The sequence below is a fragment of the Melanotaenia boesemani genome, chromosome 15, assembly GCF_017639745.1.
Source record: "Melanotaenia boesemani isolate fMelBoe1 chromosome 15, fMelBoe1.pri, whole genome shotgun sequence".
NCBI lineage: Eukaryota > Metazoa > Chordata > Actinopteri > Atheriniformes > Melanotaeniidae > Melanotaenia > Melanotaenia boesemani.
Window position 1 is genome coordinate 17,595,398 of NC_055696.1, and position 26,808 is coordinate 17,622,205.

Consider the following 26,808-nt stretch of genomic DNA (forward strand, 5'->3'; position numbering starts at 1 on the left):
CCCCTTTTTTGAAAGATGAAAAATGTTCCACATGCACTCTTTCCTAATCTTTATTGGCCTGAACTTCAGTGATGAGCTTTTCAACAGAGAAAAATGTAAATTCACGCCCACTGTTAACTCTCTCCCCCACAAACCCCTTTCTTTCACTCAGTAATACATTTGCTCACATTCACACTATAACTGCTTCACCCTCTTTGCATTTATGTGTCTGCCTCAAGAGGAGCTGTGAATGAGAGGATCCCTGCCAGTCTCTAACTGCTTATTGTTGGCATTACAAAGCCTTGCCAAACGACTGCTAATTGTACATATATGAATTGGTAGAAAGGCCTGCATTGAACATGGCATCCAGCCATTCACGATACAGAACTGGATTATCGCATCAAGTTAGCAGTTATATCTTTAAGATATTTTGGTTTTTTCCTATTTTTTTTTTTTGTTCACTTGGGGTCGCAACTAAGATTTCATCACTGATCACTCTGACAATTGAAGTTCAGTACAAATTCCCACATCATAAGTTGATCATCGTCTTGTTTTTATCTGAAAATGGTTTCAGAAACCAAAAATTATTAAATATATTTATTGATACCATATACATAAGATAACATTTAAATGCATATAAATATGTATGTGTGTATATGTATATATATATATATATATATATATATAAAAAAATTTTTGTTTGAGAAGTGTCCATATCCCAATCTCTGCATACTGTAACTGACTTTAAAACATTAAATGAAAACATTACCTTAACATTTAATGAAAGCTGGGAATAGAAACTGTCTCCTAGGTAACCATTTGTGTTTCCTTATCAGCATAATGTTTTTCTTTGGAATAATACTGGTTCGCATGTCCTGCCTCCCAGCTAAGTGCATCTACATGGTTGTGACTCATGGAGGCTTTATTGTATCACATAATCTGTTTCTGAGACATATTATCAGTGTTCCCATGACTGATGCTTGTGATAGGGGTATTGTGTTCTGGCACGTGATGAAACCAGACTTCCATTACTGTGTTGAGTCATGAGACAGGAAAGGAAGTAGATGCTTTTGGTCAGAACTGAGAAGTGAATCATGGTAACAGTGTATGAGTGTGTTACTTGTGTATAAATGTGATGCCTTGTTCAGAAAGAAAAACGTCTGACTTAAGTTTTCCGTGTAGTGAAAGCAGCTTTGACGTTAAAAAACCAAATCAGGAGTCAAACAAGAAAACAGTAATCAGAGAGATGGTAACCAGTAAGGATTTCAATTTTAGGATTTTCTTTTACACTCTTATCTAATTTTTCCAGATTCCTCCCTGCACTATTGACAGCCATCCTGACCAATCATCTGGCCTGGGTACCTACCGTCATGCCCAATGGGCAGCCTCCAATTAAGATCTTCCTTGAGAAACACTCCTCTCAGAGCGTTGACATGCTGGCAAAGTCACATCCCTACAACCCCCTCTGGGCACAGCTTGGTGAGACTACCACACAGAAAAGAACACACTCACACAGAGGCTTGAAGCTTTTGTGTAAAACCTGTGTTTGCACATCATTAATTATGACACCCAGATTATCTTCTCTAGATGCAACATTAATGTGGTCTTCTGGGTCTTTTTGTAAGCTGTATACATTTCTGTACATTTAATCCTCTAAAGTTGATATGAGACGTGATAAATTAGCTGTTTTGAAATGCAGAAATAATCACCCTGCAGTTGTAGTAATAATAATTTTGCATTTCTCTAAAAGTATTTTGCTCATATGTAAAGAGCTGCATTTCATTTAAAGGTACTTTTAGAAAGTAATACCCTGAAACAAATATACAAAGGTCATCTCTTAGAATATAAGTTCTCACATTTAAAAAGTGAGTGAGTGGTGACACCTATTGTTCACAACTGAGAACTGCAGAGTTTTAGATTTTCTTTGAAAAAGGGGCAAGAAGGTGCAGCCTGCTAAATTAAACAAGCCTGAAAAAATGTCTAAATGAACATAAATAAATTTGATGTTGTAAAATTATATTTAATTATGTTATTCATTTATTTATTGTCTCTCTCTCTTTCAATGTTTGTAGGGGACCTTTACGGTGCCATTGGGTCACCAGTGCGGCTGTCGAGGACGGTGGTGGTTGGCCGCAGACAGGAGCTAGTCCAGAGACTCCTCTATGTCCTCACCTACTTCATTCGCTGCTCAGAGCTGATGGAGACTCACATGCTGGACAGCGCTGAGGACGAGGCCATTGTAATGCCCGGTTCCCTCATCACCACCTCCCTCAGGAAGGGGGAGGTAGAGGAGTCGGACTATGTCGTAGTTACTGTCCATAAACCCAGCGGAGACTACTTGTCCCAAGGTGCCCACAGCCTGCAGACCGAGGCTGAAGACAGCAGCTACCCTTCAGACAACAGCCTCCAGAGCAGCACGTACACAGACGCTGAAGTCGAGCACAGCTCGGTTGAACCACCTAAAGAGGAAGACGAGGATGAAGAAGATGAGGAGGACAGCAGTGAGAGTCAAGGGTCTAGAAGCAGTGTGCTTCAGTCAAGACCCAACGTGTGCACAATTCCTGTTATCAGGACTGCAGAAGTATCTGAAGCCAGGGAGCTGTGCAGGGAGTCTAGCAGCACTCTGGTCACTGAGGTTCGACTGGAGACGGTGCTGAGTGTTGGCTCAGCCTCACCAAGACAGCAGGTCTGTGTGCTGGATACAGAGACCAAATCCATACCCACAACCTTTGCCTCAAGCCTATCTCTAGCTCCTGTCGTCACAGACAGTAAAAATACTAGTGTTGAGGCCGGGGTGGATGCTGCAGTAGGAAGCCAGCCCAGTAAAGTGTTGGTCAATCGGCCTTTGGGAATTCCTTTGGAGAAAAAGCCCCCAGATAAGAATCTGGTTAGTGCAGTACCACTACCAGTTATATCAGGAAACACCATGACAGGGCCCATGGCTTTGACTCCTTCAGCGGAAGAACAGCCAGCAACAAAAGTCACTTTCCTTATTGGAGACTCCATGTCTCCAGAGTCGGACACAGAAAGCCGCAGGAGGAGGATGGAGGAGGAAATAAAGAAACACAAGAAACACCTTAAGGAGAAAAATCCGCTTCACATGCAGCTACTGCATCAGCAACATCAGCATCATCAAGAGCAACATTGTCACCTACAGAATGGAGCACATTCAAAGACCAGCAAAACCAGTGCATCAGAGGACCAAACCAAACAGACCAAGACAACTCCAGCTCTGCAGCGGACATCCAGCAAGATGCCCCAGTGGAACCTGAACTGTGAAGATGATTTTGATGAGTATCTCAGCTATGAGAATGCTGTGGAGATCAGGATTATAGATGGTGTGGCCAAACAACAGGAGGTCAGCACCACAGACAATATGCACAGCTTTCAGAGTGTAGTCAAGGCTCAGGGATTAGGCATGTGTTTAGGTTCAGGAAGCATAGATGTAGGGTCCAGCAGGAGAGGAGACAGCTTGTCAGATTGTCCAAGGAGATGCAGATGTGGCTCAACAGATTCCTCTGACACCTGCTGCTGCAGTCGCTGGCCTGCTGAGCAGGACAAGGACATTGTAATGACTGTCCCTGCTGCCCACAATAAAGGCAACAACAGCAACAAGGACCAAAAGTGTAAGGTGGCGCCTGTCAATGACTGGGAAATACCACGCAATGAGAGCTCGGACAGTGCGTTGGGAGACAGTGAGAGCGAGGAGACGGAGGACTGGCAGGAGGAAGTGCTGGTTCCTTTCCCTGGGTGAGTGGGTGACGTGTAGAAAAACCAGTGTATACACTCTTTTACTTATGACCATTTGTATGAACACTATAAAGTGTAAACAAAAATCTATTAAATACATTTTATAAAATTTCACACGTTTTATCTACAGGTCGAAGTTGGTGGAGAACTACTCTAAGCCCAGCATTGCTAACTTCGGCCGGTCCCTTTTTGGAGGCTATTGCCCCACCTACGTACCAGACTTTGTACTGCATGGGATGCCCAGTGACGAGAAGCTACGGCAAAACCTCATGACTGAATTAACCCATGCGGTTCAGGTAAAGGACATAAAAAACTGTTTTAATTTTGCATTAAATTCTGATCTACTTTAACACATATTGTATATTCTCTACGTTCAGTCCTAACAAGACAAGTAATGTTAATTCGTTCAAAAATACATCTTTTTCCTCTGCAGCATCCAGTACTGGATGAGCCCATTGCCGAGGCCGTCTGCATTATCGCAGACACGGACAAGTGGACAGTGCAGGTGGCCAGCAGTCAGAGACGAGCCACAGATGTAAACAAGCTGGGGAAAGAAGTCCTGGTGTCCAACCTGGTCTCCAGCTTATTGCAGTCCACTCATCAGCTCTACAAACTCAACTTGTCACCCAACTTTGTATGTAACAACTCCGTTTTTCTAGTATGTTTAAATATTTGGAGTAGTTAGTTTCATAGATAATAGCATGCCTGTATATACTAATACTGTAAATATTCTTGCTGTTCTTTTGATTCATCCTTCTTTATCTATACTTTTAGTGTATAATGCACCTTGAAGACCGACTGCAGGAGATCTACTTTAAGAGTAAGATGCTCTCTGAGTATCTTAAGGGGCAGACAAGAGTCCATGTGAAAGAACTGAGCATGGTCTTAGGGTAAGGAGTTTATGTTTAACATAAGAGGTTCTGCAAAGCTTTATAATTTGCACGCATTTTCCCAGCTAATAGTATTTCACTAATAGACAGAGTGAAAAACTTGATTTATTTGAATAAAATTCATTCTAGATAAATTTGTGACCTAACCATTTCCTCATTTTTGCTTTGTCATTGCAGAATTGAGTCCAGTGACCTGCCCCTGTTAGCTGCAGTGGCCAGCACTCACTCCCCCTACGTTGCCCAGATTTTACTATGAAACTGCACTCGTGCCCGAACAGCAGGCTGCCGGTGAAGACCAGCTAGGACCGGGTGGTGCTTGCTTCAGGCCCCTAGAAATGGCCGTCCACACTGCAAAGCTGACCCCTGACAAGGTTTGCTGTCTGGCCTATTGGGGATTTTATTCCTCCAAGCCTGAGCAGTGCCCGTCTTCACGGACCACAGTCACAGTTGGAGGTGACGCATACCAGCACCGCTGCTGGCTAAGGAGCGATGTGGATGCTGCACCACAGGGTGGCGGTAGAGACCACAGACAGAGTAAGACTCTGCCGATGACTCAGCCATCTCTGAAATGACCTGAATGTTTCTTTTAAAAATATTTTTTTTTTCTAAACAAAAGCCAAAGACTTTAAGAAATTTTCCAGGAGAGATCAACATTTTTTGATACCTACGGTGTGGTGACATTATTTTGTTTTGTTTTTTTTAACCCTTTTCCAGTACAATCCTAAACTTGGTCGTAAAAAGTGACACTTTTTTCAAGCCTAATGTTGAAGTAAATATCCCAGAGAATGATCAATCCCAGTCAGTTTTGCCATTGTTGTTTATTATCATGTCTTTGTTTACAAGCCAAATTTCCCTTGGATAGCTCAACACTTCAGTTTTCGGCTGAATGAGGTGCCCATCTGATTCAGAAGGCTGTTTTTTTTATGTCATTTGGCCTTTTGGGAGTAATCAATGTTCAACAATGATTTTTAGTTTCACCAACTGGTTTTTAAATGGCTAAAGTGGCTTTGACATGCTTATCATAGATACAGCACTACCTCATGGGCTGTGGATGATTCACAGTTGATCCATAGAAAACCCTGAGGTAAACTTTATAAAACATTTTGATCAGAAGTTTGTCAGTTGTGCAGACTCTATGCTGTGTTCTTTGAAAAAAGGGAAGACTGCTCAATAACTTACAAAAAAATGGAAGAAATACATATTTTTTACAAAACATTGTGATCAAGAAGGGTCCCTTTATATATTGAAAAGCTAAAACCTGCATCATCTGTGTATTTTACAACCAAAATGCTGAAGTATTTTCACACTTTTATAGTTCCACCACCTTTGTATGATGTTTACTGCTTCAACATTTGCTGCAGAAAGAAGAGCATGTATTGTGGATGTATCTGTCCTCGTTAACACTATCTTCAAGCTTTTTTTTTTTTTTTTTTTTTTTTTAGTTTTACACACAAAAAAGGGGGAGGTCTAACTTAGGCCAAGTTTCTCTTTTGTTTCTTGACACTGGCTGATATTTTAGCTATACCATGGAAGCAGAGCGCTATTTGCTGAGCATACAATGGACGGTTAGCTGCTTTGACAGCTTCTGTTTGGGTGTAAAGCAGAACATCCCCACAGGACAAAGATGAATATATTTTAATCAGTCTCTCTTTTTTTTTTTTTTTTTTTTTTAGTTATTCAAGAATTTCAAAGTAAGATGTCTGTCAAGCTGTCAAAATCAGAGGAACCTCTGAAATTTAGATAAGCACATATAAATTAATTTGCCAGCTTATGTACCTCAGTTTTAAGGGGGGCTGCAAACATTAGAATCTCATGACAAATCCCCAAATCTGCTTGGATTCTAAAAGGAAATAAAGTAGTTTCTGTCACTAAATAAACCAGGAATAACTGGCACTGTTACCGTGGAAGTGGACAGCATCAGTCAAATAATCCAAATCGCATCCTGAATATAATCCAAGTCTTAACTGAGAAGTGGCTTCAGATTTCTCCATAGCTCATTTTTGCTGTTTAAGTGTATAAATACATGCTTGTATGTATTATAGATGCTCGGCTATATCAGCCTACATTTTGTACCAGCTAGCCATTATGTTTAAAATGTATGGGTTTATATGTCTGCTTTTCACTCTTTGTCTATGAATAAGTTATTTAGTTGCCCATGTGTGTAATGGTTCATGTAAACTGTACATACTCAAGCCTGTTTCCATGTATTTGTACAGAACGTCTTTTATGAATTGTCACCTCAATTTATTTTTTTCCCAATTTTCTGGGAATGTGCAATAAAGAATAAAGATGCTGAGAATTTGAGTCTATGAATGTTTTCTGTCAGAATGGGAGGAAAGAATTTTTAAAAGTTAAGTACTGGATGTGTGAATATAAAATATTCAAGCGATCCAAGAGTTATAATTTAGATTCGGGTGAAGCTTCGGTGGTGAGAGGAAAGGCATGGTTGTGATGATGACTGGAGCATTTAGACCAAGTGGTACTACTTGGAGTGACTAGATAAAAAATGACATCTTGATTTTTTTTTTCTGTTCAGCAGGCACTTAAACGCAGCATTACAAACAAACCACAAAGCTTTGAATCACTGAAGTAGCTCCAGCTTTCTCTTTCTTACACATGGATTAGTAGCTGTGGTTTTTCTTTCCTCACCAACACTGAATGAACTATTCCATGATTGTGTCATTGTGTGTTGCACTATATATTTCTCTGTAAACCCACAGGGAATCTCACTTTTTCCATCTTTCAATCTATTATTATTCTGCATATTTAAATAGTTGATGTTTTTTTTAAATATATTTAAAATATACATTGCTGCTCATCTAATTTGACACAATGAAATTTGCAATCACTAACTGCAAACTTGACAGAAGGGAAACACTATTGATCAGATAGGTTGTGATCTGACTTCTAATGGTCACCATCTGGCCCCCACATTTTACCCACCTTTTAATTCACCACTCTGAAACTTTCCTACTTCACTCCACCCTCCTCCCTGCAGAGCAGGCACATACATACACACTCCCCGCAGTTACGCAATAAAGAGGAAGGAAGGAAGGAAGGAAGGAAGGAGTGTCCTAGCTGAGAGAAACTCCACTCACTGGCAGCTGTACTCCCACTTTCTTCAGGCTATTTAAGGAACAGACAGAACTGTAAATAAGTGGTGGTCAAATCTAGCTTAATCTAAGGAAAGGCAAACAAGGAGATGTCAACATTATAGCTCATTTTTGTAATAGTATAAGTTTAACTGTAAAATGAAAGTGACGGTAGACCTACAAACAAATGAGAATACCTAGAGCCAAGTGCTGCATTTAATGACATTTTGATAATCCGATTAGTCCGCATTTCGAACAGACCGTTTTTGGTAGGATTTGCCTTCTGTCAGAAGTGTCTATGCTCCATTAAATTACTCATTTAAAAGACCTTATACCAGAGGTCCAAAGTCATCACTCTGTAAGCAATCAAATCCAGATTAAATAAAAACAGTATTAATAAATCCACTACTTTGACTATGTTTAGTTCTTCTCTTTTCTATTTTTTTTTCAGTGTTATGTTGTCTTTTCAGAAAGGTGTCAGAAACGCAATTAATTTAGATTAGTTTTCTGAAGACGTGTTTTCTGCTTGGTTCTACACTTGGTGCTACATTTTATAAATATTGTTGCCTGTTTATTAATTGTAAATATTCCGTTATGTACATAAACATTTTAATTAAAATTAAACGTAAGTGCGCAGTTTACCCAGTGTAGGGTGCTTGAGCTAAAACTTTCGTGAAATGTATTTTTCCGGGTTTCTTTGAACGCAGCGCCATGACCGGCCAGACAGATGTCGTCAACTCTCGACTCTAGAGAAGGAGGGACCGACAAATCTGAACTCCTGGAGTTGGCTGACGCTGCCTACCAAAGTGGATATTTCTTTTACCAAAGATGCACCAAAAAGAAGCTAACAGATCCAACTCATTGAACGCTCTGTCACATTTTCGTGGGGTTTATTATTTTTCAGACGCGCAGTAACCGCCAGCTTGTTGGAAGATAGTTTTTCTTACTTTTTTTTTCTCCCAGGAGAAGAAGGAGTTCCCGGTCAGCTCGTTTGAAGTAAACTTCATCCATGCTCGTCAGGGCGAGCACAAAATCCACGGGGACGTGAGATTGTCAATCCCGGTCGGCTAAAATCCAACGTGGAAAAGTGAAAGCGAGATTCTACGGAATTAAAAGCCCTGACGTGTGGTTGAACCGAAGTTATGAAAATGACAGGAGCCGTGGAAACTTCTTTTAAACTGGCCTTGAAGAAGCCGCCCTCGCTACGGACGGCAGAGGTAAACAAAACTATGGCATCTTCAATTAGCATTTCACTGCTAATTTTTTGTAAAATTACACATTTCGTTCACCTCAGTGAGAGAAAATCTGCTTAGCTTGGCTGTAGCGTAGTTTGACTTAAATGAGTAAAGTTAAGATGCTTGTGGTTTGAATTATACATCTAATTAGGACTTATCAGCACAGTCACATGATAATTTAATTAGTACACGATGTACACGACTAACAGTCTGTAAACTAAAACAACAAAAAAGTGGATGGCTTATTTTGGGGACAGTTTAAAACGTTTAAAACTAGTGCCTGTAAATGCAGTGGGTTGTCTGTGTAGGGCAGAAATAACACTCAAATAGAAAATGTCCAGAATTTTATGTAAGAGCTTCACTGGTGCACAAAAAGAGGAACAGAGACCTTTATTGGTCCTCAAGGGGATGTTAGGTGTACCTGTTAATGTTTAATTTAACACGTACCAGTCCAGGGTAGCCTTTTGTTTGAGAAAGAGAGTTTTGGTCCTGAGCCTGTTTACATTTTGGGGAAACCCCTTTTTTGGTGCACCTTATCCAGGACCCAGTTTAACCAAACTTAACATCACAGCTTCCCCTCAAAGTTCCCATGAATTAGTGCAGACATAGACTGTGTAAACCTTTAGATTGAGTGACAGCACTAAAATGTGATCATTTTTTGCTTTCCCATTCCTCTACTCAGCCTCCTCCTTTCATGAAGCTGTGGAAACACAGCTGGCTTGTCATTGCTGTAGCTGTGCTCTTTACCCAAAAATAGCTCCTGCTGTACTCACTTCCATGTTCAACTACGGCTAACAGATTTGAAGAGCAAACGTCTTTCAAGGGGCTATAAGAAAAATGTTTAAAAAGAAAGCCTTCAGCTCTGCTCAACTTGCTTTAAAAGCTCCCCTGTTAAAGTCTTGATCTTCTGTTTGTTTGTGGGGTTATGCCAAGAAGAAAGGCTCTTTCACACATGTACAGAGGGCTTTTGTGCAAACCAAAACAACCATGTTTAGTCCACAACTATATGACACAGTTGTAGCAGTGAAACGTAACTAAAGCAGTTGCATAGCTGGTAATTTGATAAAGTAAGAAAGTTTAGGCAAACTTTTTTTTCTGTCACACTTTACACAGTCTTTTATGAACCAGCACATGGCAGATGAGACCTTTTTACATAACAATGATTACAAAATGTTGTTTCTTTCAGTTATAAATTGCTAAAATGCCTATCAGTGTCTGCAGTCATTTAACAGCTATAATAAATAGATGTGATTGAGCCACACCTGAAATTTCCAAAATTACATTAAGCCATGTTGCAGCCCGAGCCTGATGGGTCAAAGAGTGCAGCTCTCAAGCATCACATACCAGCAGACAAAATCATTACATTTTTCAGATGTGAGACCTTGCACCTTGCAAAATCCACAGCATGATTACATGGAAGTGACTCATTAATTTGCTTTGATGCAACAGCAATACAAGATGCAACAGGTTCTCCTGAAATCTGTGACAAGTGGCGAAATCCTTAGAGAACCTCAGATCAGTATGTGTCTTCTTTCTATTAAATACCTCCCAAAGCTCAGATAGCTTGATGTCACTTTGGTGTCAATCAGTGTTGCAGGCCTCCTCTTCTTCCTTTGTTTCAACATGTTTGCATTTCTTCCTTAATGCTCTGACTCACCACAAATCATATTTTTAATTTTTGTTCTTTTACATGGGTCTGAACCTGCTCGAGTACAAGGAGTGTGACTTTTAGAGACAGATTTGTCTGTTTCTGGCTCAGCTGAGCTCTAATACTGTAGGGATGAAAATGTGATCAAGTGGCATTTAGTGACTTTCTTTCTTTAAGCACAAAGTGGCATGAGCATAAAGTGGGTATTGAACAATTAAGCGACAGTATTAAGGCTGACACTGTATTTTAGATGTGTGAAATTTGTAAGCTTTTATTCACGTTTTTAATCTCTTTCCGAATCTAGATTCTTCAACAACCTGCAAATAATCTGACTTTTAGAAACCAAATCATCATCAACAACAACAAAAATATTATAAGAACTCAAACAAGAACATAAAAATACAGTTTTGAGGAAATATTTATTGCTGTTGCTAACATGTAAGTCCTCCAGTCTGTGAATGTGTGGGTTAGGGTTTTTAGTATTTGAGCCGAAATGAGCATGACTATTCTTGAAGCTTCAGTGTTGATCCACTGCTGTGTTTTGTTTAGGCTTTTAGAGGTGAATATTGAGAAAAGTTTATTTTGAATATATTTATTTAGTGTCTTTTTAAATAAGTTTATTCTAGTTCTAGTGTTGCATTTCTATGTTCAGCCAAACTGTATATATGTTGTTTTTTCCCCCTACAGTTCAGACACATGCATGTTATGTTAATTATTGACACTAAACTGGCTGTAGGAGTGAGTGTGAATATGCAGGGTTGTTTGTATAATTTTTCTCAGTGACGGACTGGCAACCTGTCCAGTATACCCCGTCTCTCTCCTGACCCTGTATTAGAATAGGCAGGTATAGAGAATGGATGGTTTAGTACTCACTAAGAAGTTGTAACTTCTCTACTATTTCTTCCCATGTTGTATCATTCCCTGTGCTGTCATTGTATGAGCTGGAGCCCACATCATACAGCTGGATTTGCGTCGTTGTTTGAATTCCACATAATACATTGATCTCATTTGGCCTCCATCTACATGGTTCTGGTTGTTTTGGTTTTTGCAGAGCTGCGTCAGTGTTGGTCATCTCTCTGATGATGATGTACAGAATGACTCTGAGATAGGGCTGGGCAATATATCGAGATTTACAAAAATATATCGAGACTTTATCAGATGCAATATAGAAGGAGGGAATATCGTTTATATCGAGATATCTTGTTTTGACTTGGAAGCATCTTTTCTTTTTGCATAGCTGTATTTTTGATATGGTCATTGAAAAGTATTTTTAATTTATTTTGTTTTAGGAGCATGTAATTTAACATAAAGGTACTTTAATTTCAGTCAGCTGTTTTAATGCACATGTGCTGCTGATCCTTAATAAAATTATATTTAGCACTGAAGGCTGTAAATTAGAACGGTCTCTTTGGTTACTCGACAAAAAATATATATATATCGAGATATATATCGTATATCATGATTCAGGTAAAAACTATCGAGATATAAGATTTGGTTCATATCACCCAGCCCTACTCTGAGATTAGTCTCTGACTGACTTTGGTTGCAAAACTGTTACGATGGCAGTCTTTTAACCTCCAGTGTAAGACTGTTGCTTTAGGCCATGACTAAAGATATTTCTATGGTTTGTTCATGTTGGTCATCTTTAAGCTAAAACAGCTGGAAATCTCACAGTGTACCAGACTTTCACCATCTGTGGTGGCGCTAGTAATATAAATAAGAAATAAAAAAATCAATTCTACCTCATTGTGTGATCAAGAGCTTAACATTTTTAAAACAATAAAATATAGGATGCCAAAATGGAAGAATGTATTTACTCATAATCAACGTTCAATGAGTCAAATTTAAGTGTTGTTTTAGTTTTTTCTTCCAGCTGTCAAAAATGATGGTAAACATCCTCGGACTGTTGGGAAGTTAAATGGTAAAATCATTAATCAAGTTCATAATTAGGAGATAAACTTCTAAAGAAAATAAGCTGCTTTTGGTTAAAATTGTACTGAAGTGGGTGTGTCACTTGTTGAGTGCCAGCTTGATTTCTTGGAAAGTTTCAGACTGTAGGTGCGTCCGTCTCCTGTGCAGACGTTTGGCCCCGTGGGTCATTTTTCCCCGCCGCAGGTTTTAATGCTTCATCGACCTTTCCCATTTCCCTCGGTTCTCTGACTAGGTCTTCCCTCCCCGTTGCCGTCCAGACGTCCTAGTGGCAACGGACGACAGATCCGGTCGGGGTGATTTATGGCGGTTCTGGCTGAGTCCAGCACACATCGTACGTTTATGGGAATTCTAGCCATCACAAAGCCACAGGCTCCCATGGGAAAGTGCAAGTGAGGGGGAGAGGGAGAGAAACACAGACTTAAGTGGTGACTTGTTGCTTTCTGAGCAAGCACTCTGGCCGCCATGAACAGAGCAAAAGGGGGAGAAGCAGACCGGTGTGTGGTCGATGGTGTATTCTAGAAGTGCTTGTTAAGAAGTGGATTTCAGCAGAGGTTTACAAAAAGAAAAGGAGCTGAAAACTGACTCTGTTCAGTAAATTGGAATTGAATAAAGAATGATCATTCTGGTTTTTAGCTTTTGAAACTTCTTAGATTCATCAGCTGTATATCTGTATGTATGTATGTATGTATGTAACCAATATGATGGTTATGGAAGATTTATTTATTTTTGTTTAATAGTTGTATATGCCACATTAACTGTGTACTAGTTATTTTCTGCCATTAAAAGGTAGAGACTTGAGAGCTGGAATACCAGATTCAATCATGCTTTTATGAAATGTCGTTTCAGTGTAGAAAAGGTGCAGTCAGTGATAATAAAAGCAAAGTGTGTAAATAGAAAACATTTGTGTATGCCAACAGCCATTTTTGAATATTTGGGGAAAAGCTGCCATTTACAATAACAATCCAAGGTTTAGCTGGCATATGGTCATATTTCATGTTTCTGTTATCTTCTGAGCCTGAATTTTTGACCATTCTAAAGGGAAATCATTGGGGTTGGAGATTTTTTTTTTATTAAATCAGCCTAATCCTTAAAATATTTTTTCAATGCTATAATAATAGATTAAACTTTACCAGTAGTATGGCTGTATAATTTCTTAACCAGTGTACCTTCTGAAATTTTACTGTCTAAGATAAAAAAAATAAATAATATCAGATGGGCACAGCTGCATAAAGGTTTAAAAACCAGGCAGTAAACTCTTCTGAATAGTTGGGATAAACCCTAAAGCCCGCATCCATGTGTTCCTCTTTTGATAAACAGAAGTCAGACAGTAAAATACCTTTTCAGTGTTAAGACTGACATTTGCTTTTCTGAGTTTGAATCATTTCTTCCTGCAATTGGCTGCTCGTGTAAGAAGGTGTAGGTCACAGAGGACTATGGGAAACAGCAAAAAGAGTGTGCACACAGCTTTGTAGTTGTGTGAGTTTATATTATGTTTGTGAACAACTCAGTATTTTTGCCACTTTTTTACTCTACTTTTACCTTTGCCGTTGCTTCATCTGTCTTCAGTATTGCTCAGAGAACCTCTCTGCTGTTGGTGTAACTACCTCACATACCCCTCCACTGTGAGATGACAACATCGGTTCAAAAGTACATGCTAAAAACAAGTCCCTGACACCTGCAATTATTAAACTGGTATTTTCAGTTTTGGTGTTTGATTAGTCACATGTGCATTCCAGCTAATTTCCATAAAACATGGCTACCTTTTCGCTTCTGGCTGGGTTATCTACATGATAAACATGCTGGTTGTGCTTACAGTATTTAGTGTAGGTTACATCACTGTTGCAAAGATGAATTTATCTGAATGCAGTTTGATTGGAGGGCAGCAGTCTGAGATGAAACTTGCCAAGAGGTGGCACTCAGTGGTTGTCAAGATGTGGGCAATTAAGTTATTTAGAAATCTTTTACTACAAACTAATTAGTAGTAGAAGAAGCATCTTATTAACTTCTAACATGTTGGTTTGCAGACTTCACATTAAAGGAATTAAAACTGTTATCCTCTGCTTTGCATGTCTCTTTGACAAAAAGATGACAATTCCCACACGATCATGGTGAAAGTTACAGACAACATACTGAGGCCTGGCGTCTGGTCTTTGTTTATTTTAGGTTCAAACTCTGTCATTACATACACAAATACACTTAACACGTCTAAAAAGCTAATGACACACAGGCTTAGGAGGTGGTGCAACGTGCTGATCAGTTACTGATTAGTAGGTAGGTAGGGGCTGATAACTACAGATTACATAACCAAAAACATAAAGTGCTAAAAAAAAGGACAAATTGCTAAGAAGCACATGTGAAAACCACAGTCAACAGCTGCTGTAGACAGTTTACATTATTTAAACCTTCCACTTAAACACAAAGCAGATTTTTGTATCTTTGACTTCTCTTTTCAGCAGCGTACAGTGGTTGGTGGTTTTCATTTTGGCTACTATATTAATATAGTATTAATTAATGGATTAGAGCAGAGATCAACAGCATCAAGTCAGGTATTTTTTACTTTTAAAATCTTTATTCTTAGAGACAGAAATAAGGGAGTTCATGTTTGTGTAGAATGAGGGTGTGGTGGGGGGGTAACTGCTCTGTGGATGTCTGTGTGACTGCATGTGAGATAATGAGTGTGTTTTTTTAAATTACTATGTTGCTTACTTTGGTGTGACTTTAATATGCATAAATAGTTTTTTTTCCTGTGTAAAGGACTTTGTGTTGCCTTTGGCAGGAGAAGGGCTTTATAAATAAAATTGATTTGTTAACCAACTCTGGACATCTTGGGCCAATGTCATGCAGGTTTTGGATGTCTCCCTTCCGCAAAACACTTAACTCAAATAAATGAATAATCAATAGGCTTGTACAGAGCTTTATAACAAGCTCTTGGAGAACCATTTCATTTGAGTCAGGTATGTTGTAGCAGGGAAACATCTAAAACCTGCAGGACGCTGGCCCAAGAAATCCACTAGCTGCATCCACTGCAGCTTTAAGTTCTTCTGCTGTCGTTTGAGGTCATTTTGACCCAAAATAAAATCTTGTCCTTTCATAACATTTTTTATTAATTAGATAGTCTGGAAATAATTGGGGTTGTTCAGTACTGTGGTTTTCACTACACTTCATTCATGTCACTTCATTCACTTCAGACAGCTTATAAAGCCTTCCCGAAATCCAGCATTTACCATGAACATGAAAGCAACTGAAACCACGTAAACAAACACCAACGAGGCTGGTGTATTTTAGCAGAAACTACCGTTATGCTACCCATGGCAACGAGCAACACTGTCTAACAAAACTGAATAAAAAAAGTTAGCTTTAGGCTAATTTAGGCTGTACCGTTGACTTACTTGCTGAGGAAAAGCTGTCAACTTCAGCATCCCTTTCAGAATCTTTCTCCTTTTGAGCTCCTTCCAACTGGAGAAGACTAGCCCGATGTTGATCCTCCTTTTTTTATCGTCTGGTCACGCTGTCTTTTAAGTCCAACTTTTCACTTTCTTGGCGATGTTGAAAACGGTTCTAGTGCTGCTGCTGCATGGTCCTACATTTTTGTGAATAACAATTTAACAGATTTTCCGACTCGCCGGGGTAGTAAGCCTCCTCGTTTATCTTCTCCTCCCGCGTCTCACTGTGCGCTGGCTTGCAGGGATTCTGCATTGGTGCGATTTGTCCCTTGCTGGCGGCTGTAGTTTCAAGATGGCGTACTTACCCATCATATGTATAAAAAAAATCTAAAATTCTTTGCTTATGAGAAGGTGTCAGATCATTAGCAGAGGTCATAATACACCAACGATAACACAAATATACATGCAGATGTCGATTTTGGCAAGAAAACAACAGAAAGTGTTCCACAGTGTCCTTTTAAAGCAGTCGCTGCATACATTGTGCCTCTTATAGTATGAAGAATAAAATAAATAAATAAATAAATTACACATTCTAAGCAAAGTGTTTGAAGTTAAAATAATTGTTGAGCATTTATCAGTACTTTGGAAGAATTTTACTTCAGTTTCTCACAGTGTTGGAAGATTTGTGGTTTCAGCATCTGCTGATGTGAAACTGAACTAGTGACACTTCCTGTCACCGTGGCAGAACTTTTAACCACATAACACAGCTGGTAGTTGACTACCCAAACAAACACATATCTGCACTTATTGCATATCATTATCAGTCAGAAAAAAAGTAAAACACAAAACTAAACCAAGAAAAAAGTAGAGATTAAAAGTAGTAAATTACATAGGACTGGGTGATATGAACCAAATCTTATATCTCAATATTTTTTTACCTGTATCGATATATATCTTGAGATATATATATATAAGTTTTTTTTTCTTTTTTTTCTTTTTTTTTTTTTGGTCAAGGAACCAAAGACACAGTTCTAATTTCCAGCCTTCAGTGCTAAATATACTTGTATTAAGGATCGGCAGCACATTTGCATTAAAACAGTTGACTGAAATTAAAGTAGCTTTATATTAATGTAATTGCTCCTAAAACAAAATGAATGAAAAATACTTTTCAATGACCATAACAAAAAATACAGCTGTGCAAAATACAAAAGAAAAGATGCTTTTAAGTCAAAATAAGATATCTCGATATAAGCGATATTCCCTCCTTCTATATTGCGTCTGATAAAGTTTCGATATATTTGAAAATCTCGATATATTGCCCAGCCCTAAAATTACAATATTTTCCTCTCATTGCGCAAATAAGTAAAAAAGTTCAAAGATGAGATGGAAAATGTGACAGAAAATGAAACTTTTATCAAAGAATTTAGAAATATCTGTGTACAAAACAAGGTCACACTGTAGAAGGCAAAGTGGTAGAGAAGTTATGAGAAATGCTCTTTGAAGTAGTTAAAAAGGTCCTGTATAGAAGAGCCATTCATCCAACCAAACAAATGGCAGAGAAGAAGAGCGATCAAAGGAGAGGGAGGCAGATGATGCACATAAAAGATTTATAGAGAAGTAGAAATGGAAAGACATGGATGTTTAGACCGAGGAAACTGAAGTTATCAGCAAAACAGCTTCAGGTACACGTTGAAAAGCTAAAAAATGAGCATACAGTGGAGATATCTGAATACAAAGATAATAAGATCAGTGTTTTCAGAAGATGAAGACCTGTCCATTTTGTTTATAGAGGAAAAATACTATTAAGACTATTAAGGACATCAAAATCAAGTTCTCATACTTTGAATGGGCTACAAAAACAGTAGATACAAAAGAGGATGAAACAGCATCAAGGTTTTAGAGAAATCATTTCACAGTGACAGATGACAAACATGAAAACCCAAGCTCTGAGCGTTGAATTTGGCCAACAGATTATTACCAGCTGATCTGTTCTGTAGTTGCAGTAAAGGATTCGGCTCTGCTGAATTACCTTTCTGCAGGATCCCATCTCACTGGCTGGACTGAGTCTGAATTTTCTGTCTTTGTTGGGGGTCGAAAGAAACAAAACAGACCAAAGAAACTTCATGTTGTTACTCTAGCACAGTGGCTTTCAAAGGTTTTAAAACATCTGTGATGCCTGCTGTGTTGGTCCTTGTGTTAGCAAATTGTGATGTCAACACAGTTTGCACCAGTTAAATCACTGTTGGACTTATAAAGAAGGACAGATGAGGATCTGGCAAGGAGCACGAGAAACCATGGAGCGTTTTTACGGATGTAGCTAACGACTAAATAAGGAGCAGGTGTAAGATGGAAACAGGAAGTAAACACACAACCGAATACTCAATTTGAACTGAAAGCCAACAGAGGAAATAACGCTAGAAACAAAAAATACAACATGAACTAAAGCAAATATATTGTCAACAATTTCTCTGGATGGACGTGTGTGACTCTGTGGGGTAAATTGTATATGATAACTTGCCCTTTAGATGATGTACAGATGTTTTCCAGGCATTTATGCCCCATCCAGGAGGTTTACAATCCAGCTACAAACTAGTGTTTATTCAGAGATCCTATATTGCAAATCCACACCGATTGATCCATGATAACATTTTTCTAATAATCAAAAGATCGATAACACTACTATGTTGGCTATGACTATTGTCATTACAGTAATTTGCAACAAAGTTAAGTTATACAAAACCAATACAATGTGCAGTGGAAATACAAATAAGCAAAGAAATACTATGTATACCAGGGTCGACCAAAACTAGCAAAAACTTTCTTGGAGTTTTAAGGTTAAAAGACTATATTACATTGATTAGATACACTACTCACAAAAAGTTAAGGGTTTTTTGGCTTTTTGTGTGGTGTCAGAAACAAAAAAACACAAGTGTCTGAACCAAGAATCGGCCACTAAATGTTCTGGTTTAGTTGCATCTTGTAAATAAATGGTCTTCTTTGACATTCTTTTATAACAACTGTGCTGCTGTTTATAAAAATAAATGCAGCAACAATTAAGGAACACAACTGTCGATATTTACAAGGCTCTGACACCTGAGCAGAGAATCATCATGACCACAAGTAGAAAGCTTTTTGGCTTTTGTTAGCTTAAATCACATACAAGTAACAGCATTAGCCAAGAAAAACCCCTTTGTCTTCAACCTCAATCCTTTAGATGTGGGTGTATTCCACCAAGGATGAGACACCAAAAAACCGACGCATAGAAGGGCATCACTACACAAAGTAGATTTGCACATTAAATAAAAATTTTATTATCACAATTTTAACATTTTGCAAACATTTTGACTTGAAAAAGGATGAGTGTATTAATAAGGGCCACTTTCCACTTTGAAGAAATTTTGCTTTTGTAGATGTTCTGTAGCAACTTAAGTACAAAAAGTAACTAAGTTAGTGTTTAGTGGATTATTTCTTTGTTGTAACAATAAATCTAATACCGCTGGAAAGACTGTTTACTATTTGTTTGCTATAGTTGCTATAGTATACTTTCTTATAATTTAGCTTGCACATGTGTAGGAGTGGGTTGTAGCCCTTATTAATACACCCAAGGTTAACACTGTATATTAAAGTATAGTATATATATCGCAAGCTAAATCTTCATCACAGTATTCAACAATGTAATATTACATCTTTTAACATAAAGTGACAACTTTGTTTTCCATTATGTTTGTAGTTTCTGAGTTTTTCATGTTTGGTCTTACACAGCTGTGTTAACGTCCTGCATGTCACTAGATAGTAGTAGATGTCAATAGATGTCAAAGATAATATATGCTTTGGGTATCAGAACCAATACAGCAGATAAATAAAAACATCATTAAGCTGAGGCTTATTTTCTCCAGCGTGATGTTAATACAGCTCAGCTTCACACACTTCAACCTCCCCTTTTCATACAGCTTCAACAACATATGCTTCCACACTGAAAACACGCCCAGTTACAACAACAACAAACCAGTGTGTGCCACCAAAAACTGAATGGATAACAGAGAGAGTCTGAAATGAAATGGATGCAGTGTAGTACATGTTTGGGAGGGGAGCTTTCTGGAAGACTGTGTTTCTGTATAAATGAGTGGGTAAACACAACCTTGTCCTGACCCAGCACCCTGAAAGCTCTCCTGGTGGATCCAATAAAGGTTTCTCCTTACTGAGCTACAGAAGATGAACAAATTCTAAAAAACTGGAAGTGACTCAGATTTTTGTGAGCATCTTCTTGGTTTGAAAGTGATAGTTTCAAAGATGTGCATTCAAATTCTTCACTATACCAGTTCTGTATTTCAGGAGTCACTTGTGGCTGATGATTGGGCTTTTCAACGCCTGCTTTAAAACCCTTTATTCACACAGAGCTCCACCGCTTTGTCTCTGCTGGGTATTGTTTCAATGTAAACACGTCAGCTTTTCCTGTGGGCACACCGACCTCACCATCCAGCAGCCCACGACTTCACTTTGCATGCTTATTGTCTTTGCATGTGTGTGCAAACAGTGTAGCATGTCACTGCTATTGTACATGTGTGTTTGTGTGCAAAGCGAAAGGGATACTACATTCCACATATGACAGCAGGTGTGAACGGGCAATGAGGTTGCAAATGAACTTTTCTTTACATGGTTTTGTCAGTGACAGCGCAACGCTGAAATATTAAACATCAGTTACTGACATGAATTATTTAACTTAATGATATTAATGTGCTAAATAAACTAGCAGAAAAAAGACAAGTAATATCATAAAAGGTCCACCCAATGAGTATTTCCCTTTTTCATTCTACCAAAAGTTCAAATTGATTAAGTTGCAAAAGTTACTCACCAGAGAACTCAGGAAATCATGAATGACTTTATTATCAGACCCTCAGATTCATTCACATTATCATTTTACTGCTGAGGTTGTGGTACTCAAACGCTTTACTCTTGCTCTGCTTTGGTTCTCTTTCTTTCTCTGAGAAGAAGTAGGCCAGCAGCAGCCTGCACACAAACCTGTCGCTACAGTACTCTTATTAAGGCAGTTTTATGAGCTTGCAGTGTGTGTCTGGAATGTGTCAGAAAAGGAAAATGGGAGATGTCTCCAGTTCTGTGCTTGCTTGGGCTGCAATGAATTTGTTTAACAGTATATAGGTCAGGTTTGAATCCATAACAATGAAAGACATCTGCCAATTTAAGCCTGTTAGCAACTCAAAGGTAAGCTGAATGTTTGTGGGATGTTTCTTCTGACAGTGATGTACAGCAAAAAAAAAAAAAAAAATCTACACAGATGTGTGAAGCTATGGGATAACTCTCCTGCAACTGAAGGGAAACTGTAGAAAACATTTGAACACCTCAAAAAAATTTGGAATTTTTATTTTGGTCAGTTACTTCTCCCCTTTATTAATAACAACAGTTTGTATTGTATATATAAAACCTTATTAGTCACCTTTACAGAGAGGTATAACTTGCAAGGATCGTGCATTCATGGAATGAGTAACAAAGCTAATTGTGTGGGTCGTTCCCACCAAAAAATGTGCCTAAGTGCCCATGCAGTATGCTCCTATTGGTATTCACTCTGGGACTTTATTAGCACCTAGTTGACAAACAGACATATCAGAATGAGTGGGGATCCCATGTCTCCAGGATCTGGACCCAGCATCATCCTCCATAATTTAGGAATGGAGAGGATGGAATTACCGGCTGTGAGTCCAGATCATAACCTAACTGAATACTTGTATGATCAGCTTGGTCATGATGTATGTGCTAGAGTGGTCAACACAGCCACGCTGATTGAACTTCAACAACTCGTGGTCGAGGAATGGTAACCAGCCTGAAGGGGAGGTGCCAAACTGTTGTGGCTGCACATTGAGTGTAAAATGAATAAAAGTGTCAAAATGATCAATATTGTACTCACCCACAGTGTCCATATCACTGTGGGAGAGAACAGTCATCCAATCCACCGAGCAACTCAACAAGAGTAAATACCAACAGAAGAATATTATGGGGGATTGTGGCACATATTTCAGGGATCTACTCAGACATTTAGTTGTGTTGCTCATTCCACAAAAGCACAATCTTTACAAGTTATACTTCATTGTAAAGGTGGCTTATCAGGCTTTACAACTATGTATAATACACCATCAATTGGTATTAATAAAGGGGAGAAATAACTGACCGAAATAACATTCACAAACTTTTTTTTAAGAGTTTATATAAAAAGCTTGCTTGTCTTTCTGTGCATAGAATAAATGAAATATTATTTAAAAAAAAAAAAAGATAAAAAGGAAAAAACTTTTCTTAACAAATTGACTGACTTTTTAGGACTTAGAGCACATAATCAGTTTCCTCTATTCTGTCAGTCAAATTTGTTCCTGATTGCTTGAGTACATCTAGCATTTTCTTTAACCTGATACGGAAGTTGTGCCGCATATTTGCCTGTGGTGTTTGCCAAAAACTTGACTTTACATGCTCACACAGTGTAGATCACTTTGATTAAAATTGAATGAATGTGAAAGAACCAGACTAGTCTCTGTTTTGAAGTTCAGCTTTGTATAATAGTCTTAAGACAACAGTTTTAGCCACTTCATGTAAAATACCACACCAGTAATGCTGTACTACCGTGAGCTCACTGTGGTTAGAAGATTTTTGGTTGGCAGCTGTGATGGAAATAGTACTGTGAAGCTGATGAATCCATTAAAAACAAGCCAGCCTCAATTTTTGAGATGCCTCAAATCCATGCGATTGCCCACAAACCAGATTTTTGATTGTTCGGTCCAGCGTTCTGATCATGCACAAACTGAAATGGCAGCCAATTCTGTCTGCTTCTGCACATTTTTGTGGTGTGGGACTTGGCAATATTACCTAAAATTACTATCACATGTAACCGAGTCTTTTGATGTGTAAAATCCAATTTTTATTTTTATGAATACACTTTTTTTTTTAAATACAATTTTACAATCATCTCTTGGGAGGTTGCTCTAACCTGGCATCTCCCTCAAAGTCTGGATTGAACAATAAATAGAAAATTACACATAAAGACTCACCAGTAACTGATAGCAGACTGTTTTAGGATTACATTGTTCTTAATGGCTTTTCAAGGCTGTTTCAAGGTCCAAGATTTCAGAAAATCACATTTGAAAACGTGTATTTTCAGAAAATACAGTAGTTTACACATGATAACAAAACCACATAAACGCAATTTTAAAAGTTCAGTTTCTTTCTGGAAAAGTCAATAACATTAAAAAAAACTACAGAAAACAATCAAATTGCCACAACAAACTAGAAAACATACATTTTTTTATTTAAATTTGGAAAAATAGAAGTACAGAACAATTTAATACAAATAAATACAAAGTATTTCAAGTATAGAAAATGTGACAATAATATCAGAAAAGACTAGAAGAAACCAAAAATAAAAATATATTAAAAAGCATTCAAAAAAAGTTTGAATTGCTGCTGTTTTCTAAAATGTGTTGTTTCATTGTTGTTTTCTGAATTGTTTTTGTGTTTTCTAAAACAGCTTCTATAATTTTGCCTTGTTTTGTATGTGATGTTTCTTTTTCACCCAGTATTACTGTGTTTTACCTCAGAGCTAACCCTGTTCTTGCTCTTACTATATTTCTGCAAGCTGCCAAATATCACATGAAATTGATGCAAAACAGCGATTTAAGTGCTTTACATATGTGGGCATCTTCTTTTTGCATGTTTGTCCCCAGATTTTTTAATCCTGCTTGTTGCCACGGCTGTTGCTCATAAGTGGTTTGTTTAGCGAACCTCAGGCAGCATGTTGGTTGCCGTTAACCCCTCTGAGACTGGGCTGAAGTCAACAGCAGCAGCATTCTTTACTGTAACCAGACAGTGATAAAACACACAAGGGAAAACAAGCTGTAAAAAGAGCTGATGTGCTTTTTTATGAACTTGTGTCTGGCTTTTTGTTTTGCCTGTGACCGGTTAAATGTCAAGAATGACTAAACGTCGGTGCACACATTCCCTCCAGAACTGTGAGATATTGACAACTTAAGGACCCTGATGAACCACAGACTAGCAGGGTCTTTAGCGCTTGTGTGGGAGGAAGTGACTTTCACTTTTTGTACTTGGCAAAAAGACGGATCAATCAAAATTGTTCCTGCTCTTTGTACTTTGATTTATCATAAATGCATACATCAGATACACAAACATGCCAGTCTTTTTACTTTGTATAAGTGTTCTTGTATTTTCTTTAGTATATTTGTGTTTTATTAGATTTATGTCAAGTTCTGCCTTCCACATGCTTTTGATGGAGTTTTTGGAAACCACATTGTAGTTCTTGGCAGAGCCCTCAGGTAGACGGCTATGCAAAGAGACACACCTGTTACACATCCCTTCAGACTTTGTTTATATTCCTTAGCTTTTCCATACTGGGAGCACAGCAGTGTGGTCTCACCTCAGCTACTCTTACTTACTCTGCCCTCTGAGCTGTTCCTGATCTGTTAGAACAGCTTCTGCAGAGGTTAAACAATCTGCTTTTGTTGGGAAACCAGGAGTTTGGTGTGCCGAACTTAAAAAAAAAAAGCTTAATTTGCAGCTAAAATTGACCCGCTAAGCACTGTTAGAAACAAACATAACAAATTTGTACGGCCAGCCACAAGTGACATGAAAACATTTGAGAATTTTCTCAAGGATTTTAAAGGATTTTGGAGAGTTGACTTTGTTTACAACAGTTTTTTTTTTTTCCCATTTGTCTATTTATTGCATGTTTTTCTGTCTGGTTTTCAGTTGGTTCATTTGGATTAAGGTGATAAAGGAGACAGTTTGTCAAAGATATCAAGTAATATGAAATCAAACTTAAAATTAAACTGATTTTTTTTAACTTGTTATAGTCAAACACAGCTGAACTGAAAAGGTCTAATAAACCTTGTGTTTAAAAGAAAAAAATGTTGGGGTGTAATATGAATTGAGATTTCATAAATCATTTGTAAGACTAGCATGTGTTTTTGCATGTGCATAAATAGGCACTGCATCTCTACCGATGTGCAACGCGACCTCATCCGTAATCTCTTTCCATGCAGCCCCCATCTCATCATACACGAAACAGTGTAAAATGCTTCTCCTGATATTGTTTGTCTATTAGCAGGAGATTGTTGGCTGTAGCAGCATTTTTTTTTTTTTTTTTTACTGTGGTCAGGTATGCAGCTAAATTTAAGCCGTCAACTGTATATCTGTAAGTGTGAGCTTACCACAAGTCATTTCTCCCACCGAATAGCGTGTTATTTTTTGAGGTGTTAAAAAAAAAACTAACTTGTTCTTAGCCGGAGGGTGCAAAACTGAACCAGCTCCAAATAAGTGATAACAGAGTGACTTTTTTTTGTAGCTGACGTATTGCCCAGCCCGACTTGTTTTGAGTTATCATCGCTGTTCAGCGTCATAATTCATCAAACACAGAATGAGTCTAGGTTTCCACCAGTTTTGCAGAGCACAGAAAAATAACTTCCTTCCGAGCTGAAACGAGCCGAGATGTTGAGCGTTAGCATCGACTGTCTCATCAAATCCATTCAAAACTGACTGGCTGCCAGCAGCTCTTATAGAGCACAATTAAGTCTGGAGCGCTGACAGAAGCAGTGTTGTGGGAGGCCTCTTGTTTGGCAGATCCCTCTGTGGAAACACTGAGTCACTGTCCACATCAAAACACAAACCACAGACTGCTGACTACTGCTGCCCTCTCTCTGCTTTCCATTCAGTCCTCTGCCCCCAAACCCCACTTCTACTTTGAAGCAACAATAAGGGGCTGATACTTTTATTTGCACATTACACAGACTGCAGGATAAAAAAACACCTTTGGTAAATACATATTTTGCTTCAGATAACAAGAAAGTTGTTAGTACAGTGAAGTTCCGTACGTGTAGAAAATAGTTTAAAGTGTCATGCAGCACATCTTCAGTCAAACATTGTTTTTATGGGCTTCTTTCTCTGACTATGAGTTTCTCATGTTAAAGGAGACATTGTCATCTGTTGCAGGCTAAGTTTGGATTTAGAATAGTGATCTCAACACCATGGTTTTGTAAAGTTAAAAACAAGAAACTTGTTAAGCACCTGTACTGACAACATTCCTGTCTTTGAGTCTGACACCAAAACCTTTACAAGAATGAAGCTGGTCTGAAAAAAAAGAAAACATTTTCTCTGACTTGTTACTGCTCAGCTGTCATCCACTCAATTGTCAGACTGGGAATAGAAATATGTGCTGGTCTCATTGGTTTTGACATCTTGATGAGGTTTCAGGAATGAAAGTTCCCATAAATCATCTTTCGACTGTATCTGCAAGTCTGTGCAGCAGCCAGAAGCCCACTGGATGCAAATTCTGCCTGAGTGGAATTCAGCAGCATTCACCTGGGGGTGACTTCTCAGCAGCGTAATTGTGCAACACATGAGCGGTTATTCATGCAGTAGTTTGTGAGCATGGCGGCGCGTAGCTGTAGATTACTCAGACACAAGGTGGTTTAGTGTTTATAGGCTTATATATAGAAGTCAATTGTGTGAATGAAGTTCATGTAAACGTAATAAGGTGTTTAATCAAGCAACACGACTCAAATTACATTTAATCTGGTTGTTAATCTATCTTTTCTGTCATTCTAACCCAATTTTCCCAGTTCATCACTTTTTGTAGTAACTAATAAACATTTTTTTAGAATCTGTTTGTGTTCAGCTCTTGTTTTTATCACTTCCATGCTCATCTTCCTGCATGTTTACATGCTTTTTGCACTTACAGAAATTTCTCTTGTCATATCATTCACTCAGTCATTGTTGGGATCACATGTTATCTTACTCAGCTAATTCCTTATCAGATTTGATAAGAAAGCCCGCAGCTCACATCTGGAATGTTGGGTTTGTCACAGCTGCATTCCCTCAACTTCCTGCCTG

The 26,808-nt window shown here is 38.3% G+C and overlaps 2 protein-coding genes across 6 annotated transcripts in view; both read left to right on the forward strand.

Moving 5' to 3' along the window:
* Positions 1-6,918, forward strand: part of fnip1 (folliculin interacting protein 1) — a 36,393-nt gene extending 29,475 nt beyond the window's left edge. For both annotated transcript variants that reach the window (XM_042007600.1, XM_042007601.1), the window contains 6 exons: positions 1,289-1,458; positions 2,052-3,729; positions 3,860-4,025; positions 4,163-4,363; positions 4,504-4,619; positions 4,797-6,918. In XM_042007600.1, coding sequence (XP_041863534.1) covers positions 1,289-1,458; positions 2,052-3,729; positions 3,860-4,025; positions 4,163-4,363; positions 4,504-4,619; positions 4,797-4,875 — 2,410 coding nt within the window. In that variant the 3' untranslated portion in view covers positions 4,876-6,918. The remainder of the gene's footprint in view (positions 1-1,288; positions 1,459-2,051; positions 3,730-3,859; positions 4,026-4,162; positions 4,364-4,503; positions 4,620-4,796) is intronic.
* A 1,527-nt stretch (positions 6,919-8,445) lies between these two features.
* The window catches only part of LOC121654158 (rap guanine nucleotide exchange factor 6-like), a 146,467-nt gene continuing 128,104 nt past the window's right edge, over positions 8,446-26,808 (forward strand). For all 4 annotated transcript variants that reach the window (XM_042008128.1, XM_042008130.1, XM_042008129.1 and 1 more), the window contains exon 1: positions 8,446-8,928. In XM_042008128.1, the coding sequence (XP_041864062.1) occupies positions 8,854-8,928 (75 nt within the window). In that variant the 5' untranslated portion in view covers positions 8,446-8,853. The remainder of the gene's footprint in view (positions 8,929-26,808) is intronic.